Source organism: Rhinoderma darwinii, chromosome 5 (genome assembly GCF_050947455.1).
Source record: "Rhinoderma darwinii isolate aRhiDar2 chromosome 5, aRhiDar2.hap1, whole genome shotgun sequence".
Classification (NCBI taxonomy): domain Eukaryota; kingdom Metazoa; phylum Chordata; class Amphibia; order Anura; family Rhinodermatidae; genus Rhinoderma; species Rhinoderma darwinii.
Window position 1 is genome coordinate 109,556,407 of NC_134691.1, and position 21,840 is coordinate 109,578,246.

Consider the following 21,840-nt stretch of genomic DNA (forward strand, 5'->3'; position numbering starts at 1 on the left):
TTTTAAATTTGATTGAAAATGAGAGAAATTGCTGCTAATGTTCTAAGCCTTGTAACGTCCTAGAAAAATAAAAGGACGTTCAAAAAAGGATGCAAACATAAAGTAGACATGTGGGAAATGTATCTGCTTGTAAAATTTATAGGAATACCACACAAAATAGTTACTAGTTAACATTTAAATTTAGAAAACCGCTAATTTTATCAAATTTTCTCTACATTTTGGCGTTTCTCACAAATAAATATTGAATTTATCGACTAAATGTTTTCACTAACATAAAGTACAATATGTCACGAGAAAACAATCTCAGAATCACTTTGATAGGTAAAAGCATTCTGGAGTTCTTACCACATAAAGTGACACGTCAGATTTGAAAAATAAGGCTCTGCCAGGAAGGTCAAAAGTGGCCAAAGAGGGAAGGGGTTAAACAATTAATTTCTAAACCTTCTTATTCTTCATGAATAGAAGAATTAGATAAAAATATTTTTTTTTAAACTTGGACAACCCCCTTATTCCATAATAGAGCTGGATCAGGGGCAGTAACTTTCATTGAGAAATGAAGCAACACAACAAAGGGTAAAAAAAAAAACTTTTAACCCTTCCACTGAAAATGACATGTACAATACAATTGTCACAACTAGAATATAAGGGTTACAGCTTTTTCTGTTGGTATCATTTTAAAGCCTTGAACCCTAGCAATATTTGAGGAGCAGAACTCACTTGAAGTCAAAGAGAAGGATGAAAACTTTTACGTAAGGGTTTTGTGTAGGGGAGAGGATTGGAAGTGGAAGGGGGAGCTGCAAGTGAGAGCAGCAAGAAATAACAGAGCCTGTTAGTCAGATCTCCCCTTGTACAGCCTTTCTGGTGAACCACGAGAGCAGACATATGCTCTCTGATTGTCACCTTTTTTTCACAATAGGGGTGAGTTGGATATTTACCGGCATCTGGATGGCAGAGATTTTTAGCCACTTCAGTTTTGATGATTTTATGAATATATGCTCATGATGACAAACATAGGAGGTATGTATGAACTCTGCACATCTTGAACTTTTATTTTTAGCAGGTGTTGTGTTGCCTCAGGCTCTGCGTGGGTCAGAGTGTTACACAAACATATATTTTTACAAAATGTTACAGTTTGATGCAGAATTGCATGAAGGCGCCTACGACTGTAAAGTGCTGGATGGCATTTTCACAATGTGCCCGATGTTGTAACTGATTGTCAAAGCCGGGAAGGGGGAGTATGAAGCAAGCTCACGGGCTGAGCCCGCTCCATACTCAGTGAGTGGCGGCTGTAACATACACAGTTGAAACTTCACTGTAATGGCCAAGATCGGAGATCACTCCAATCCGGGCAATTTAACCACCTAAATGCTGTGTCCGTAAAAGTCCAAACTATTACGATATAACTTTATTTAACCCACACGGTGAATGCGAAAAAATTACAGAATTGCTATTTTTTGGTTACCCTTTTTGAAATGAAAAGTTGTATGCACCCAAAAATGTTAAAAAAAACAAAACAAACAAAAAACAAACAATATAATATAAGTACAATATAAATTTGGTATTGTCTGAATTGTCTTGACCCGCAGAAAAAAAATTAACATGTCGCTTTGTCTGCACGGTGAACGCCATAAAATTGAAGTCCCAAAAACTATGGAGGAATCTGTTTTTTCCAAGTCCACCCCAAAAAAGAATTTTTGTTCAGTTTCCCAGTACATTATATGGCACATTAAATTGCACCTTTAAAAACTACAACTCGTCCAGCAAAAAACAAGCCCCTATTTTGACAAAAATGTTAAAAGTTATGGCGGCGGGTAAGAAAAGTGGCTGCAGCAGCACAGGGTTAAGAGACTGCATGGGGTATGAAAAATATGAATTATTAGGTTTTTTAAGTACATCAATTGTCACTATATATTTAGAACTCTTTACTATTGTCATTTTCATATTTTATTTAATATATAGTCTCAAACCTGAAACACACTTTTTTTTATTTGCACATAAAATCTTTGAACACGGTTTTATATTCTACATAAAAAGTGAAGTCGTTTGTAAATTAACTGCTTTACTTATTTAGAACAGATTTTGAGTTACAGCCTGCGTGGTTACATGTGGCATAGTTGTTGATGGAATTGCTATTTCTGAAACTTTATTTCATACCTTTGAATGAGGTTGTTTTTGAAGTAGCATGTTTAGATTATGGGTCAGTTGCAGAAATCCCTGCAACAAATCTGCCACAAGTAAATTAGTCTTTGGGGACGGAAAATCTGTAGTGGAATAAAGTAGCAGCAAAGACAATGAGATTTGGAAAATCCACGGGTCTAGATTTTAAAGTAAATTTAAAAAAAAACAAAAAAAACCCTCTATAATCACCTTCCCAGGCAATCACAGGTTGCAGCGGTCACATGTCACCGCTAGATGACAGGTGTACAGAGACGGGAGGGGACTAGGGAAGCTTTGCCATGGATGTGCCAGGGGAGGTGAGTATAGTGTTCTTTCGCCTGTTTTCCGCACGATAATTTGCACAATTTGGTGTGGATTTTCCTGTAGCTTTCTGTGGAAATTGTCCGCAGCAAATACGCTACTTGTGAATTTAGCCTTTTATTTCAGAGCTGCATTTACACTTCTTCAGGTTTTAGATTTCAAATGTTGCAGCATTCTTTGTAGCTCAAAGAAGCGGATTGGCGGCGCTCAATGTCATTTTCTGCATTGGTAATCAGATTTTTCTACAAAATATATTTAGGCAGAGAATATCTTTAGAAAATGCCCCATTTTCTCCTTATTTCTAAGCAGTGGCACTTATAACAAAATTGTACAGTCTATTGAATCAAGTTAGTCAATTTTACTTCAAGATAATTTAGAAAATTACTTTATTTCGAATGCACTACAGAAATAATGGTTGAATATTGTCAGAACATATTTCACTTATTACTTCTCATCATGATTGGAAATATCAATGTGTGTTATGCGCATTTAAGTGTTATTAATTTGATCTCATTATGACAACCACTTATGAGACCGTTGTACCAGAATAAAGGCTTTTATTTGACCAAGTACATTAAATCACTTGTAAATAGTTTCAAATATAAAACATTAGGTACTGAATGATGGCTCTAAGATATTCTTGCCAAGAATACACATTTAAGGGCACTTTACCTTTTTGGGTGTCCATGATTGTCAGGTCTGTGCAGTCACCCCAAAAACAAATTCAATTTCTCTAACTTCTGCCTGGCTAAGCGATCCACTCATTGCTACTCACTCAGCCTTATTTATGGCACTCTCCACTGAGTGGAATAGGTGGCACACTCATATGCTACGGCAGTGTAATAACGGCTATTCAACATTGCAGAAAGTTGAAACTGTTTTAACTTACTTCGTGTTTGTTTCTTGATTTCTTTAGCAGGATCCAACCAGTTCTAAAAGAGGAGACAGAAAGAACAAAATGTAATTATTGAGAATGTAACAGTAAAAAAATACCCCATGTACAGAATGTATAATATATTTATTTCTGTAAAGTATAACAAAGAACATAGTACTGCATAGCAATCTCTATCAGGCAAAGTTTACACTAGCATCTAATTTAGGTGTATCCATTCATTTTAGTTATGTAAATTACATAGTTTGTACGGTTGAAAAAAAGACACATGTCCATCAAGTTCAACCAAGGGATGGTCTTATGTTCTGAAGGGCTTGGACAACTGATGCATGTTCTTTGAAGCAGCTTTCTAATTTAAAACACATTGATCTCAATATGCAAAAAAAGACAGGGAAAAGATAGTATGTCTGAAGGGGTTGTCTCATCTCTAAAACCCCTTCCCAGACATCATAGATAGGGGGTCTCCTGCTCATGACCACCTCTCCATGACTGTAGAGCGGCTATCAAGCAACGTCTTTCGCATTAGTGGATACAGTCCATTCACGTATTACATGGAAAACCATTAATTTGAATATCTGCATGTAATACTATAGCGGGCGCTACATGGGAAATAGGCAGCAGATGGCAACTTCTCCCGGTAAAATCAGCTGTTTGTCTGTCTTGGGAGCAAGACTGAAGTCAACAGAGTACAGATTGAACAACTGATGTAAAAGAAGGTTCAATTAGCCAATGCCACTCCCAGTTGGTTGAAAAAGTATGAACAATAAATGTCTGACAATTGGGAAATATAATCGAAATTGCTTTAGCCTGATCAGACTTAAAAAGCTTTTCCTGTCCTAAGAAATTGATGGCCTATACTCAGGATAGGCCATTAATATCTGATCGGTGGGGGTCAAATCCCGGCACCCCAGCCGATCAGCTGTCTTGAACGGACTGCGACGCTAATGCGAGAACTGCTTCCCCTTCATTCCTGACCTACTCACACTGGGAATCGCTGACACACTAGTAGCGGCCGTTCACAGGATTACAGCCTACATGAATGGGAGGAGGCTGTAATACTGTGAACAGCCGCGACAATTGTCTCGGCAATTCACAGTACAAGAAGATTGAAATGAAGGCGAAGCATCGAACGCCGCAACCCCATCAAAACAGCTGATTGACAGGGGTGCTGGAAGTCAGACCCCCACCCATCAATTTCTTAGGACTGGAAAACCTCTTTAAAATCAGCTTGTTTCTTTTGAATGATCCTCTAGAAGTCCTGTTCAACTTTTGGTTGTCCAATGGGTTTCTGTGCTCTTTCTTATTCAGACATTAGTTCCATTCAAATTCTTGATTTGTTATTGCCAAATAAAAGCTGTTTGGACTATTTACAGTCCAATATGAGCTGGTGTTAATTTTACTGTAATAGTTAAGATTGGTGAAGCTTCTCCTGACTGAATGAGCCAATCTAGTGTCCTAATGGTCCTGTGTTTGACATTGCTTTATCTCATTCTGCAATATAATTTTGGTCTGGAATCCAATGATCTTCTTGTATTTATAAAATGGTACTTGCTTATTCTTGCCTATCTTTTCCCTGCTGTTTCCGAAGGCATGTAGCAGCAAGTCTAAACTTGTCCATACATGCGGTCATCAGCCAACTTTAGTTTAAAGGAGGATGAGTGGGCTGAAATTGTTTGGAAGAAGAATTCAACGAATATATGTTAATAGATCAAAAACATTACATTTCACATGGACATCACCCAAAACGGACATTCAATTTTGTTCATTTTTCATAATATTTTTGTACTGGAGCGCAACAGATGTCCTGGAAACAACCTAAGGCCTTGTTCACACAGCGCTCAAACGACGTGTAAAAAGCGCTAGAGTTTTTGCAAAGCGCTTTTTAAAGTCCAGGCGTTTTTGGTGCAATTTTGACACGTTTTTTGCGTGTTTTTTGGCGCATAATTAGGATTTCCATTGACTATGGGAATTATGTGCCAACAATTGACCAGATGCTTCTTTTTTTACACCACTCGTTTTTAAACACGCGAGCGTAAAAAAAAACAAAAAACATCGTATGCACTACAATGTGTTTTCCCATTGATGTCAATGGGAAGCTTAAATCATGCGTTTTTGATGCGTTTTTCGGCGCGTTAAATACACGACGTGTGAACTAGGCTTAACAGTACTGGAACTAAATATCTCAAAATAATGTTTTGTCCTGCTAAAATGAATTTGTAAAAAAATAAAAAAGCCAATTTATTGGTTCATACATATGTAAATGCAATTAGTAACAAGGTGTTCTCACTAAGTGACTGAAAACCTAATAACAGCTTGAATGCTGGAGTGCCTTGCAGAGATTTCAGTAACAAAGGCCAGCTTATAATTATTTGGCAATTATGTATGCACCTGCCAGCTACATCAGCTCGCCTTAGGCTCTGCTCTCTTCTAATCACTTACGGAAGATGAAAGGTACATGGCCAGCCTGTAGATTACTAGCACGTCAACATCAAGCCCATAGTAGCGAATAACTTATGTGCATTTCACGTGACAGCAGATTTTTCAAGCACAACTACAGGTGAACAGTGTCGAATAATGTGAATATCCTTCTAAACAGGCAAAATAAGCACCTTACACTATTACTCAATCTAGAATACAGTATGCAGCTTACAAAAGTAAATAGTTTACGAAGTACTGCTAAAACCACTCACAAACACGTATCCAAAGCTTTCTGGAGGTTTTTTTTTTAGAGCTAAAGATATAGGACAATGTAGTGACAATTATTCTTAACTCCCCGGCAGTTAGCCCATCGAAGAGCAACGCTTTAGGCCTCATGCACACGACCGTAAAAACTCCCGTTATTACGGGTCGTAAATCACGACCCGTAATAACGGGCTCATAGACTTCTATTGGCGACGGGTGCCTTCCCGTTTTCTCACGGGAAGGTGCCCGTGCCGTTGAAAAAGATAGAACATGTCCTATTTCAGGCCGTAATAACGGCACGGACAGTCCATAGAAGTCTATGGAGCTCTCGTAATAACGGGTGGCTACATGTGTGCACCCGTCATTACGGCAGCGTTGCTAAGCGACGTCAGTAAATAGTCACTGTCCAGGGAGCTGAAAGAGTTAACTGATCGGCAGTAACTCTTTCAGCACCCTGGACAGTGACGACCGATCAGTATAAACCTGTAAAAAATAAAAATAAAAGACTTTCATACTTACCGACAACTTCCTGCTTCCTCCAGTCCGGTCTCCCGCCCGTTGCCTTGGTGACGCGTCCCTCTCGACATCCGGCCCGACGTCCTGGATGACGTTTCAGGCCATGTGACCGCTGCAGCCAATCACAGGCTGCAGCGGTCACATGGACTGCTGCGTCATCCAGGGATGTCGGGCTGGATGTGAAGAGAGGGACGCGTCACCAAGACAACGGCCGGGTAAGTATGAATTTCTTTAACTTTTATTACAGAAAAGGCTGTCCCTTCTCTCTATCCTGCACTGATAGAGAGAAGGGGCTGCCGATTAGTGCAGTGCTATTTTGCCGCCAAAAACGTGCTCGTAAATACGGGTGGAATACGGGTGACACCGGACCCATATTTACGGGCACGGGTTCGTAAATACTGGTGCAAAACGGGTGGAATACGTGTGACACCGGAACCGTATTTACGCCAGTATTTACGGGTGGGAAAAAATACGGTCGTGTGCATGAGGCCTTACTAAGTATTAAATTACTTCTTACTGGTAGCAATAGATTGTATGCAACCGTACAAAAGTAGTATAGGCCCACATTTATCATTGTATTTACACCTCTTTTTGTGGTAAATTTTACTACGAAATATTGTTTTATATGCTGTACGACATATTAACCCCTTCCCGCTTTTGGGCGTGACTGTACGTCCCAATTCAAAGTGCTTTCCCGCACACGGGCGTACAGTCACGCCATGTAGATAAAGCGAGCACAGGAGCTGTGCACGCTTCATCTTCAGCGGCTGTCATACACAGCCGACACCCCGATCGCAGCCATTTAACCCCTCCAATGCGGCTGTCAATGGCGTGCGCCGCATTGAAGTGGTTGACAGAGGGAGGGAGCTCCCTCTGTACCCCCCCCCCCGCGATAGATCGCGGATGGCGATGGTTGCTATGGCAACCAGGAAGCCGTTGCTAGGCTTCCTGGTTGCCCAGGTACGGTAGCCTATTAGGTCCTGCCCGAGGCATGACATAATAGGCTAACTGTCAGTTGAAGAATGACAGTTACGATACACTGCACTACATAAGTAGTGCAGTGTATTGTACCGGGGATCAGAAGACCAGATCTTCAAGTCCCCAGATCAGTGTAATAAAAATAGTGAAACAAGTTAAAAAAAATGTGAAAGAAAAATAAATAAATACAAGTTTCAACTAATAAAAACAGCTCCTTTATTATTAGAATAAAATGAAAACATGAAACAAAACTATACATAATAGATATCGCCGCGTTCGGAACGGCCTGATCTATAAAAATATCACATTATTTTTACCGGTGAACACCGAAATTTTTTTTAATAAAAAACAATTAAAGTATTTTATTTTTTGGTCATCTTGTCTCAAAAAAAAAATGCAATAAAAAGTGATCAAAAAGTTGCAAGTAATACAAAATGGTACCAATAGAAACTACAGTTCGTCACGCATAAAATAAGCCCTCCCACAGCGATATCAACTAAAAAATAAAAAAGTTACGGCTGTCAGGATATGGCGACACTAAAACATGATTTTTTTTTTAGAAAAGAGTATTTTTATTGTGGGAAGGTAGTGAAATGTAAAAAAAACGATATAAATTTGGTGTCGCTGTAATCGTATCGACCCGCAGAATAAAGTTAACATGTTTATACTGCACGGTGAACACTGTAAAAAATTAAAAAAAACAAGAATTGCTGTTTTTTGGTTTCCTCATCTCTCAAAAAATTTAATAAATAGTGATAAAAAAAATTGCATGTACCCCAAAATGGAACCAATAAAAATTATAGCTCGTTACACAAAAAACAAGCCCTCACACAGCTCCGTCACCGGAAAAATAACACGTTATGACTCTCAAAACGCAATGATGATAAATGACGGCCCAGACTAATTTTTTAGGTCCAGTAGAATTTCACTAAATACCCCACATTATCATTTGCTGGACTCCACAGGTGGACCCCGTAGATGCAGCGTAGATGAGGAAACTAGGGCCTTGTGCTGCTTTTAGGGCTAGTGAAGAAGTCAAAGAATAGGCAATTCTGGAGCGCAGATATTTTGTATAATACCCAATAAACCCGGCCTGTGTATAAAGGATTGGTTCAAAGTGTACCACACCAATCCATGGATTACTCATTCACCCCATTATTACATCATCCTATTATGCCCTGATGTACTCCGCACAGCTTACATATACCCTGATGTACTCCGCCCAGTTTACATATACCCTGATGTACTACGCACAGTTTACATATACCCTGATGTACTCTGCCCAGCTTACATATACCCTGATGTACTCCGCCCAGCTTACATATACCCTGACGTACTCTGCCCAGTTTACATATGCCCCCACATTATAAGATAAAATACCACTAAAACACCAAGCAAAATCTGCGATTCAAAAGCCAAATGGTGGTCCAACTGAGCCTAGCAGTGTGCCCAAACGGCAATTTATGACCACATATGGGGTATTACTGTATTCTGGAGAACCCGCTTAACAATTTATGGGATGTGTGTCTATGGTGGTACAAGCTGGGCACATCACATTGGACACTGAAATGGCATATCTGTGGAAAACGGCAATTTTCAATCTGCAACATCTATAGTTTACTCATTTTTGCAAAACACTTGTGCGGTCAAAATGCTCACTACACCCCTAGATAAATTTTTTGAGGGATCTAGTTTCCAAAACGGGGTAATTTTTCGAGGGTACCACTGTACTGGTACTATAGCTCAATGCAACATGGTGTAAAAAAACGAATCTTGTAATATCTCCACTCCAAATACTAAATGGCACCCCTTCCCTTTAGAGCCTTGCTGTTTGTCCAAATAGCAGTTTATGACCACGTGTGGGGTATTTCCCTACTCTGAAGAAGTTGCTTTACAAATGTTACGATGCTTTTTCTCCTTTATTTGTTGAGAAAATGAAAAATTTTGAACTAATGCTACGGAAAATAATGTAATTTTTCATTTTCACTGCCCATTTCTAATAAAATCTATGAGACACCTGTGGGGTCAAAATGCTTACTACCCCCCTAGATGAATTCCTCAATGGGTGTAGTTTGCCAAATGGAGTCACTTTTGGGTAATTTCCACTGTACAGGTACCTAAGGGGCTTTGCAAAAGCGACATGGTGCAGAAAAAATAATCCAGCAAAATCTGCTCTCCAAAAGCCAAATGGCGTTCCTTCCATTTTGAGCCCTGATGTGTATTCATACAGTGGTTTAATACCACATATGGGGTATTTCCGTACTCTGGAGAAGTTGCTTTACAAATGCATTTTCTCCTTTATTTGTGAGAGAATTAAACGTTTTGACCTAAAGCTACATTTTAGTGCCCAATTCTAATGAAATCTATGAAACTCCTGGGGGATCAAAAATGCTCACTACACCCCTAATTGAATTCCTCTAGGGGTGTAGTTTCCCAAATGGAGTCACTTCTGGGGGGTTTCCACTGTACTGGTACCTTAGGAGCTTTACAAATGCGACATGGTGCCGAGAAATCAATCCAGCAAAATCTGTACTCCAAAAGCTAAATGGCGTGCCTTCCCTTCTGAGGCCTGCCGCTTGCCCAAACAGCAGTTTATGACCACATGTTGGGTATTTCCGTACTCTGGAGAAGTTGCTTTACAAATGTTGGGGTGCTTTTCCTCATTTATTTGTTAAAAAAATAAAAAATTCTGAGGTAAAGCTACATCTTATTGGGAAATAATGTAATTTTTCATTTTCACTGCCCAATTCTAATGAAATCTATGAAATACCTGTGGGGTCAAAATTCTCACTACACCCCTAGATTAATTCCTCTAGGGTGTAGTTTCTCAAATTTTGTAACTTTTGGGTGGTTTCCTTTGTTTTTGCACCACAAGACCTCTTCTAACCTGACATGGTGCCTGAAATATAATTTAAGAAAAGGAAGGCTGAAAAATCCACTAGGTGCTCCTTTGCTACTGGGGCCTTTGTTTCAGGCCCGTAGCACACTAGGGCCACATGTGGGATATTTTTCTAAAAACTGCAGAATTAGGGCAATAAACATTCAGTTGTGTTTCTCTGGTAAAAAACCTTCAGTATTACAGGAAAAATGGAATTTCTGCAAAAAAATGTGCAAATTTCCCTTCCACTTTGCTTTAATTCCTGTGAAACGCATAAAGGGTTAAGAAATTTTCTAAATGCTGTTTTGAATACTTTAAGGGGTGCAGTTTTTAAAATGGGGTGATTTGTGGGGGTTCCTAATATATAAGGCCCTCAAAACTACTTCAGATCTGAACTGTTCCCTAAAAAAAATAGGCTTTTAAAATTTTCTTGAAAATTTGTGAAATTGCTGCTAAACTTATAAGCCTTGTAACTTCCTAGAAAAATAAAAGGATGTTCAAAAAATGATGCAAACATAAAGTCGACATAACTAGTCACTATTTTGTGTGGTATAACTATCTGTCTTACAAGCAGATACATGTGAATTTAGAAAAAAGCTAATTCTTGCACATTTTCTCAAAATTGTTGTGTTTTTCACAAAAAATATTGAATTAATCGACCAAATTTTTTCACTAACAAAGTACAATATGTGACGAGAAAACAATATCAGATCGCTTGGATAGGTAAAAGCATTCCAGAGTTATTACCACATAAAGTGACACGTTAGATTTAAAAAATGAGGCTGTGTCATTTGGTCCAAAAGTGGCTGCGTACTTAACGGGTTAATAAAACATTTGCACCATGTACATCAGTTTGTCAAAGTGGAGTGGAAAAAGGGCGTAAAATTGTGTCTTTATAAATTACACATTAGGTAAAATGATGGAACCATGATCGAACCATTTTATCGAATGCCACAAATAATCCAAATCTCCTGTAAAATGCTTATGGCAACACTGATGTTTAAAATAAAATAGTATGATTTTTAAGACATTCTCAATATATCTAAACTTTAATTTCAAGTTAACATTCATTTTGTTATAACTAAACGTCTGATTATGGAAGAAGACACGTCCCTTCAAGCACCAAGTTTCATGTTACAGAGGAGGACACAACAATGAGCCTCACTGCTAGGGAAGTTCTTTCAAGTGGTATCAAGTCTAAGGATAAGGTCTAAATGGCTCAACAAAGTCAATGCAAGTAATACACTTTTGGGGTGGTGGTTATAATAGTAAATTATATGTGAATGCAACTCTTCTATCAATCACGGTTGTGGTTTGGGTCTAAGCTGCATACATTTCCTATTGACATGTGGAATGGATGAGAGATTGAGGCAGCATAATAGATGGATTTAAGTTGCAAAATAAACTCGAAAACTAAGCGCTGCAGAATAAAGTTGTTTCCATGTATTAGCCAATAACTACATATATATATATATATATATATATATATATATATTTATATTAATAATGTCCGTTACAGTATTTGTATGCAATAGAAATAATTATACTGGATAATTACACCCCATCCATAAAAATAAGTATAATTACTATATGTATTTGTACGATAATTTATGATAATTAGACATTGCCTGGGGATATTTTGTGCTTTACTGCCTAGCAAACATATATTATGAATCATTGGACTGAGATATGGCAGTTAAATATACAGTACTGTGCCTTCAAAACAGCATCAATTCTTCTAGATACACTTGCGCACAAACTCGGCAGGGAAACGGTTGTTCCAAACATCTTGGAGAACTAACCACAGATCTTCTGTGGATGTAGCCTTTCTCAAATCCTTCTGTCTCTTCATGCAATCCAAGACAGACTCGATGTTAAGATCAGGGCTCTGTGGGGGCCATATCATCAGTTCCTTGTTCTTCTTTGAATTTGGAGCCAATCAGACTCCTCCCTGATGGTATTGCATGATGGATAGTATCTGCCTGTATTTCGAAGCATTGAAGACACCATTAATCCTGACCAAATCCCCAACTCCATTAGATGAAATGCAGCCCGAAACTTGTAAGGAACCTCCACCATGCTTCACTGTTTTCTGCAGACACTCATTCTACCGCTCTCCAGCCCATCGGTGAACAAACTGCCTTCTATTACAGCCAAATATTTCACCATCTGACTCATCAGTCCAGAGCACCTGCTGCCATTTTTCTTCACCCCAGTCCCTGTTTTTGTGCATAGTTGAGTCGCTTGGACTTGTTTCCACGTCAAAAGTATGGCTTTTTGGCCGCAATTCTTCCATGAAGACCACTTCTGGCTGGACTTCTAACAATAGATGGGTGTACCTGGATCCCACAGGTTTATGCCTGTTCTGAGCTGTTGCCAGTGCTGGACATCTTCCAATTTCGAAGGGACGTAACGATGATGTGTCTTTGATCTGCTGCACTAAGTTTTCTGGGCCGACCACGGTGTCTATGGTCCTCAACGTTGCCCGTTTCTTTGTGCTTCTTCAAAAGAGCTTGAACAGCACATCTTGAAACCCCAGTCTGCTTTGAAATCTTTTCCTGGGAGAGACCTTGCTAATGCAGTATAACTACCTTGTGTCTTGTTGCTGTGCTCAGTCTTGCCATGGTGGATCTGTGACATGAAACGTCACCTTTGTAGCAGAGTTTGACTGTTCCTCACTCAGTTTTAACTCTCCTACACAGCTGTTTGTTACAATTAATGACTGCGTTTCAACCTACATATGAAATGATGATCATTATCACCAGTTTGGTATAATTGCTTAACTACACACTCGACTAATTCTACAAAATCAATGACTTTGTGCAAGTATACCTAGAAGAATTGATGCTGTTTTGAAGGCAAAGTGTGGTCATGCCAAATTTTTATTTGATTTAAGTTTCTCTTCTGTTCATTCATGTTGTATTTTGTTAAATGATAAAAAAAACTATTAACAATTTTAGTTTTGAAAGCATGCTTACTTTGCAGCATCTTTCGACAACTGCCTAAAAAAACAGTACTATATATCTAAATTCATGTGTAGTTTTATCCTTACACATTGGTCACATGCTTGGAGACTTTTATAACTAGGCTTTACAGACAAGTAATTGAAGTTATTTTCATCTTACAGATTCCATCTGATAGCTTTCTGAACAGGAAAATTTGTACCTTTTGATTTTCAGAGTCTCTGTACACTAGGCCAAAGTAATCTTTTTCCAGTAGGTTTAAATGTTCACACACTTTATCAAAAAGAACTTGACCTTTCGACCGTTTCTGCAAAAAGAAAAATAGTTTACTTTAATACAAACTCTCAAACATATTGTAATTCATAATAATGCTAAAATAGCACAAAGAAATTTTAAGTTCAAAAACACTAGAAAACGTAAGATATATAATAACACCTGATTTTGGCAAAGACACGGTTTCTTTGATATTTCTGTGTGTTAATTGATATTGACTTTTTACATTCTTTATTTCCTATCTGGCTTGTGTTATTTAATATCAATGCAGTTGATTCATCTTTGAATTACATTGAGTACAATGCGATTTATACAAATCCATGCTCGGCCCCCTGTAGCGTTAGCATAAAAATGGTATAAACATGTAAAGTGTCCCTCCAGTGATCCTGTTAAAAACTTCTTAGCATATGTACCTCAGTGTGTAAATTCAAAATTGTAATCTCGATTTTACAAACTGAGTGTTATATGCGGTTTATTAGCTTCATTCACTTGCTGGCTGCACCCTTTATTAATTTCAATATGGGCAGAGGAGGACACAAACTACTGCAGCCCTTTACTTCCTCCTTGTTGAGATAGATAGATAGATAGATAGATAGATAGATAGATAGATAGATAGATAGATAGATAGATAGATATAGATCTCAAATTACAGTCTGTAGACAGAATTTCCTAGTTAAAAAAAAACAAAAAACAACTTGTGATCACAGCAGCGTTGGTATTGTTCCTAGCAAGCAGTATCTGCAGAGTGAGATGGGAACGGGTAGGGGAGTGGAAAGGGTAAGTAGATCTAGCAGGTTTGTAGTAACAGTGACCAGAACTGGTCTACAGCTCCACTGTATCTGCAACATGGCTGACAATGCTAACAACTTCCTGTTAGTGAATTATGAAGAAAGAGAGGTCTGTAGCACAAATGCCTGAGCTCTGAAGGAAAGGTTTCAGAAAGGTAATAATGTACATTAGAATCTAAGAGTACTGTAAAGTTTTTATTTTTCACTGGAGGCTTTAACAAGTTGAACTTATTAACGTAATAAAAAAATTATATATAGGCATAGGAAGTGGTTCCCGTTAATAATAGAACATTACATAATAATACATAAAAAAAACAAAAAACTGTATAAATTTGGTATCACCGTAAACGTACTGACCCGCCGAATAAAGTTACTATGTCATTTATACTGCATGGGAAACACAGTAAAGAAAAAAAAGCAAAAAAAAAAAAAAAACAATGCCAGAATCGTTGTTACTTGGTCTCTATCCTACCGAAATTTTTTATAAAATGTGATCAAAAAGTCGCATGCCCCACAAATGGTCGCGCAAAAAAAGCCCTCATATGGCTGCGTGGATGGAAAAACCCCAAAAATTTATGGCACTAGTAAGGCAGTGTTGAAAAAAAATGAAAAATGTTGATCTAAAACTACATCTTAAAGAAAAAACGTTACATTTTTTCATTATTAAGGCTTAATTCTAATTAATTCAGCAAACAACCTTTGGGGTAAAAATTCTCACTATAGCCCTAGATAAATTCCTCCTCAAGGGGTGTAGTTTCCAAAATGGAGTCACGTTTGCGGGGTTTCCACTGTGCTGGCACCTCAGGGGCTCTGCAAATGCGACATGGCGCCCAGAAACCAATCAAACAAAATGTACATTCCAAAAGCCAAATGACGCTCCTTCCATTCGGAGTCCTGCCGAGTGTCCAAAAATCTATTTATGACCACACATGGGGTATTGCCATACTTTGGAGAGATTGCTTCACAAATGTTGGGGGTTAGTTTTTGTCCTTTATTCTTTGTGAAATTGAAAAAAACAATATCTTATTGGGAAAAGAAATGAAATTTTTCATTTTCATGGCCCAATTCTAATAAAATCTATGAAACACCTGTAGGGTTATAATACTCAATGCACCCCTATAGGAATTCCTTGGGATGCAGGTTCCAAAATGGTGTATTTTTTTGTTTATTTCTTCTATATTTTTTCATCACAAAAACTCTTCAAACCACCTGACATGGTGCCTAAAATATATTCTAATAAAAAGGGGGCCCCAAAATTTACAAGGTGCTCCATCATTTCTGAGGCATGTGTTGCAGTCAGGTAGCAAACTAAGGCCACACATATTCAGAATCAGGGTAATAAATATTGAGTTTTGTTTCTCTGTTAACACTTGCTGTGTTAGGGTATGTGCACACGATAGCAGGCCTTTACGTGTGAAAAGACAGACTGTTTTCAAGAGAAAACGGCTGCCTCGTTTCAGCCGTAAATGCTCCTCCTCGTAATATACGAGGCGTCTGTGACGCTCGTAAATCTTGAGCTGCTCTTCATTGAGTTCAATGAAGAACGGCTCAAATTACGTCTGAAAGAAGTGCCCTGCACTTCTTTAGACGAGGCTGTATTTTTACGCGTCGTCGTTTGACAGCTGTCAAACGACGACGCGTAAATGACAGGTTGTCTGCACAGTACGTCGGCAAACCCATTCAAATGAATGGACAGATGTTTGCCGACGTATTGTAGCCCTATTTTCAGGCGTAAAACGAGGCATAATACGCCTCGTTTACGTCTGAAAATAGGTCGTGTGAACCCAGCCTTACAGGGAAAAAAAGGATTCAAATTGAATATCTGCAAAAAAAATACAAATAAAATAAAAATAATTACATTTTGAAATTTCACCTTCACTTTGCATTCATTCCTGTGAAATGCCTAAAGGATTAAGAAACTTTCCAAATGCCATTTGGGGGTGATTTATGGGGGTTTCTAATATATAGGCCCCTCAAAGACACTTCAGAACTGAACTGGTCCCTAAAAAAAATGTGAGAAATTGCTGGTAAAATTATAAGCCTTGTAATGTCCTAGAAAACTAAAAGGATGTTTAAAAAACTATGTCAACATGAGGTAGACATATGGGAAATGTTAAATAGTAACTATTTTGTGTGGTATAACTATCTGTCCTACAACCAAATTTACTTTGAGAAAAATGCTGTTTCCAAATTTTCTCAAAACTGTGGTATTTTTCACAAATAAATACTGAATGTATTGACCAAATTTTACCACTAACATGAAGTACAATTTGTCACAAGAAAATCTCAGAATTGCTTGAATAAGTAAAAGCACTAGAAAGTTATAACCACATAATTGAACACGTCAGATTGGAAAAATGAGGCTCTTTCAGGAAGGTCAAAAGTGGCTGCAGCGGGACGGGGTTAAGCAAAATATTTTCAATAATGAAACAGTCATGTATGAATAGTCGTGTTTGTTTTTTTTTGCATAAACTACATAAAGACCGTAATTCCTAGCAATATCGTGTTTTTGCTCTTCTAATTAAAGTGTGCATACAACTACTTTAGCGTTGAATATCTCCTTTGCGATCTGCTGTACATTAACTCAATATAAAAAAAAACCTGAAATAATCTTAGATACAATATAAATAGGCGCTGCTTACAAAAGAAAAATAAAAAAAATCAAACTATTCTTTGTGCTTGATGGAAGTATTAAATTTGTAGTTACTTGAAAGAAGGAAATGTAGGCAATGTGTTTTGTACACACCTCTCAGGACTGAACAAACAATAGTACAATTCTACAATTGCATACCCATCAAAGAGCCTTTCCTATAGCGAAAAACAGGGTAATTGAATATGACAAATAGTTAAAGAGGCTCTGTCACCACATTATAAGAGCCCTATCTTCTACATAATGTGATCGGCGCTGTAATGTAGATTAGATTACAGCAGTGTTTTTTATTTAGAAAAACTATCAATTTTGACCTATTTTAGATTTATGCTAATGACTTTCTTAACAGACAACTGGGCTTGTTTTTACTTTTTGACCAAGTGGGCGTTGTAAAGAAGTGTATGACGCTGACCAATCAACGTCATACACTTCTCTCCATTCATGTAATCAGCACATAGTGATCCTGCGTTGTTCACTATGTGATGTCACTTACTCAAACATTAATGTTACTGAAGTGTCTTGAGAGTTAATAGACATCACCTCCAGCCAGGACGTGATGTCTATTCACAATCCCGACACTTCGATATCATTTGTGTGGAACTTACAGCACAGCAAGTGTAATCTCGCAAGATCACGCTGTAAATGGCGGTTTACAGCATGATCTCGCGAAATTACGCTTGCTGTGAGTCTACTTCTCCACAACCAACACTGGATAGTCCTGTTGGCGGAACACCTAGCGCATGAAATTCTATTTGTCCACAATTACCAAGGTTTATGAACAACCTCATGGCTTAATCTGGGAAATTTGCTTTATGAAAGAGAGAATTAAAAGTATGCTATATAAGGAGTATGTTGCCACTTTTCAGATTTTCCATTCCATAGCATATTTTATAATGGCAAGAAGCCATTAAACTTTATTATCGTGGCTATCTGCTGACTATTACATAAACGATGGTTACTCTTGAAAGTCTTCGTGTGGGGATAGCAGTACCATTAAAAATAACCCCAGACTCCTAGTGTTATTGAACGGTTTTGTCCTTCATACAAGGCCATCAGCACAGAATAAATGCTGTAATTATAGTAATTATCATTGCAAATCACAAGTGCTGTCAAGCTTTACATATTATGGCTTTTTGGCCTCATGATACATTTGAACCCACCTAATCGGCTGATCTCTTTTCCGGTATGACAGCTAATAAAAAAAAATAATTTCAGTATTTGACAAAACAAAAGTGTAAAACCAGTACCTATGATTTCAAACAAAGCTGTATGGAATTAACTCTTTTCTACTCCTAATGTAGGCTCTCTCTTTACAGCTTATCACTTCTACTTTAATCAATTTTCTATTAAAAGTATCACTTCGTTTCATCACAGCTTATATAAGAATTGACTGCGCTCCTTGAGGTCGCCATTTGTTCTCAATGTAATTGGAGCCTTTTTGTTGCTCATGTGCTGGTTCTCCATGTATAAACTGTCCACTATAAGCACACGGCCTTAATACATGAAAATATCACTGTATATGAATGGATCCTAGGGGTTGTTAGGGGTAAAGTCTGCAACCAGGCGATCATACTGGTAAGACTATTATTAGTACAACGGGTCATTTTCGAGAATATGTTTACTTTTTAGTATAGTATGTTACAAGGGGTGTATATATATATATATATATATATATATATATATATATATATATATATATATATATATATATATACACATACACACACACACACACGTTTCTATAATACATACATTTTTAAAATAACTTTGCATTTAGAATCAAGAAATCCATAACGAATAGCGGGCATAATTTAACCTCTTCCCGCACTGCTCCGCAATAGTACGTCCTGCAGAGGGGTTAGTTCCCGCATCCAGACGTACTATTGCGGAGTAGTTCCCGGCGCACACTGTCCTAACGGACAGTGTCCGGGAACCGGGAGGTCAGCTGTCCCTGACAGCTGACACTCCAGCCTTGCCGGTCAGCGGACCATCGCCGCTGATTTTGGCAATTAACCCCATAAATGCGGCGACGGATTGCCATCGCCGCATTTAAGTGGTTTGAAGCACATCGGCAGCCCCCACGAAGTGATCGTGGGGGCTACCGATGCTTGTCGTGGCAATCGGAGGTCAGATAATGACCTCCGGGTTGCCATGTACGGAAGCCTCGGAGGAGCAGCCTCCTGCCGCTCCTCCGATACTTCCTGTCAGTGTGACTGTCACGTCACAATGACAGTTGGAGTGCATTACACTACGTGTGTAGTGTAATGCATTCCAGCAGCGATCAAAGCTGCAAGTCTAAGTGTCCCCTAGTGGGACAAGTGAAAAAAGTAAAAAAAAGATAATAAAAATGTTTTAGAAAAGTGTAAAAATAAAAGTTATAAGTTATATAAACAAACACTTCATTTTTTTCCTATAAGTCTTTCATTATAGGAAAAAAATGAACACGTTAAAAAAAGTACACATATCTGGTATCACCGCGTTCGTAACGACCCCATCTATAAAACTATAGTGTTATTTTTCCCGCACGATGAACACCCCAAAAAAAAAAAACAATAAAAAACGACACCAGAATCGCTATTTTTTGGTCACCACCCCTCTCAAAATAGAGAATAAAAAGTGATCAAAAAGTCGCATGTACCCGAAAATAATACCGATAAAAACTACAACCCGTCCCGCAAAAAACAAGCCCTTACACCGCTTTTTTGACTGAAAAATAAAAAAGTTACGGCTCTCAGAATATTGTGACACAGAAAATAAATTATTTTATAAAAAAGTGATTTTATTGCGCAAACGCTGCAAAACATAAAAAAAACCTATATACATATGGTATCGCCGTAATCGTACCGACCCGCAGAATAAAATATAATGGTCATTTATAGTGCACGGTGAACGCCGCAAAAAATAAACTAAAAAACATTGTCAGAATTGCTTGTTTTTGGTCACCTGGCTTGCAAAAAAATTTAATAAAAAGTGATCAAAAAAATCGCATGTACCCCAAAATGGTACCAATGAAAAGTACAGATTGTCCCGCAACAAATAAGCCCTCACGCAGCTCCGGTGGTGAAAAAATAAAGAAGTTCTGGCTCCCAGGAATATGGCGATGCAAAATGTGCAGAGCGTTCTAAAAGCGGGTAAGATCGGGCACCATTTATTAGTGCGACACCGGCCACACATCTATGAATTATTATTTATTTACCGCATTTTTATACTCTCTTATTATGCCCTGATGTTCTCCGCACAGATTACATATGCCCCCACATTATAAACTGAAATACCAGCGAAACCCAAAACAGAACAACTACCAAGCAAAATCTGCGCTCCAAAGGCAAAATGGCACTCCCTCCCTTCTGAGCCTTGCAGCGTCCCCAAACAGCAGTTTGCGCCCACATATATGGCATCACTATACCCGGGAGAACCCGTTTAACGTTTTATGAGGTATTTGTCTTCAGTGGCACAAACTGGGCACGACATATTATGCACTAAAATGGCATATCAGTGGAAAATTGCAATATTCACACCATCCGCTGTGCATTAACCCCTTTGAGCACTATGACTTAATAGCACGTCATGGTGCGGGGGTGATGTATGGAGTGGGCTCACATGCTGCGCCCGCTCCATAGGCTGTGGGCGTCGGCTGTGTATTAGAGCTGACACCCAGGACTAACGGACAGGAACAGCGATCGTGCGGTTACAGAAGCCTGTAAAAATAACAATATACTGCAATACATTAGTATCGCAGCATATTGTACCCGCGGATCCAAAGATCGCTGGTACAAGTCCCCTAAGGGGACTAATAAAATGTGTAGAAGAATTCAAGTTAGTAGTAGTGAGAAAGAAAAAAGTTTAAAGTTAAAAAAAAAAAACCTTTTCCCATTTTTCTTCAAAAGTAATGTAAAAAAATAAACAGAATTGATATCGCTACGTCCGTAAAAGGCCGAACTATTACAATATGCCATTATTTAACTCGCACGGTGAACACCGTAAAAAAATTAAATAATTTAAACCGCCAAAATCGCTGTAGTTTTCGTTTTTACCGCACGGCGAAAGCTGTAAAAACGAAAACCCCAAAAAATGGATTCAGATTTTTTTCCTATATTACTATATTTTCCTATTTTTTTTTCAGTTTCCCAGTACTTTTTATTTCACTTTAAATGGTATCAATAGAAACTACAATTCCTCCCGCAAGAAATAAGCCCTCACATCACTCTACTGACGAAAAAAGAAAAAAGTTATGGCTCTTGGAAGGCGGGTAGTGAAAAACGAAAATAAGAAAGCAAAAAATGGATCAGTCCTGAAAGGGTTAATTCATTTCTAATGAAAAAAATGCATGACCCCATGTGGGGTATTTCCGTACCCGGGAGAAATTGCTTTATAAAAATTGGTTGTTTATTTCTCCTTTATCCCTTGTGAAAATGAGAAAATTCAACATTTTAGTGGGAAAAAATTGTGATATTAATTTTCTCCGCCTAATTCTAATAAATTCTGCAAAAGACCCGTGGAGTCTATATTCTCACTATACCCTTAGAAAAATTCCTTGAGGGGTGTTTCCAAAATGGGGTAACTTGGGGGGCTTCCACTGTTTTGGGCTCTCCAGGGCGTTACAAAGGCGGCATGGCACCGAAAAACAATCCATCCAAATCCATGCTCCAAAATCCAAATGGCGCTACTTCCCTTCTGAGCGCTGCCATGGGTCCAATCAGCAGTTTATTACCACATATGGGGTATTGCCGTAATCAGGAGAA

At 38.3% G+C, this 21,840-nt stretch overlaps 1 protein-coding gene across 10 annotated transcripts in view; it reads right to left on the reverse strand.

Annotated features, from left to right (window-relative positions):
- Window positions 1-21,840, reverse strand: part of EPB41L3 (erythrocyte membrane protein band 4.1 like 3) — a 235,667-nt gene that overhangs the window by 80,962 nt on the left and 132,865 nt on the right. For all 10 annotated transcript variants that reach the window (XM_075826402.1, XM_075826400.1, XM_075826396.1 and 7 more), the window contains 2 exons: window positions 13,590-13,694; window positions 3,368-3,410 (listed from right to left, as the gene is read on the reverse strand). In XM_075826402.1, coding sequence (XP_075682517.1) covers window positions 3,368-3,410; window positions 13,590-13,694 — 148 coding nt within the window. The remainder of the gene's footprint in view (window positions 1-3,367; window positions 3,411-13,589; window positions 13,695-21,840) is intronic.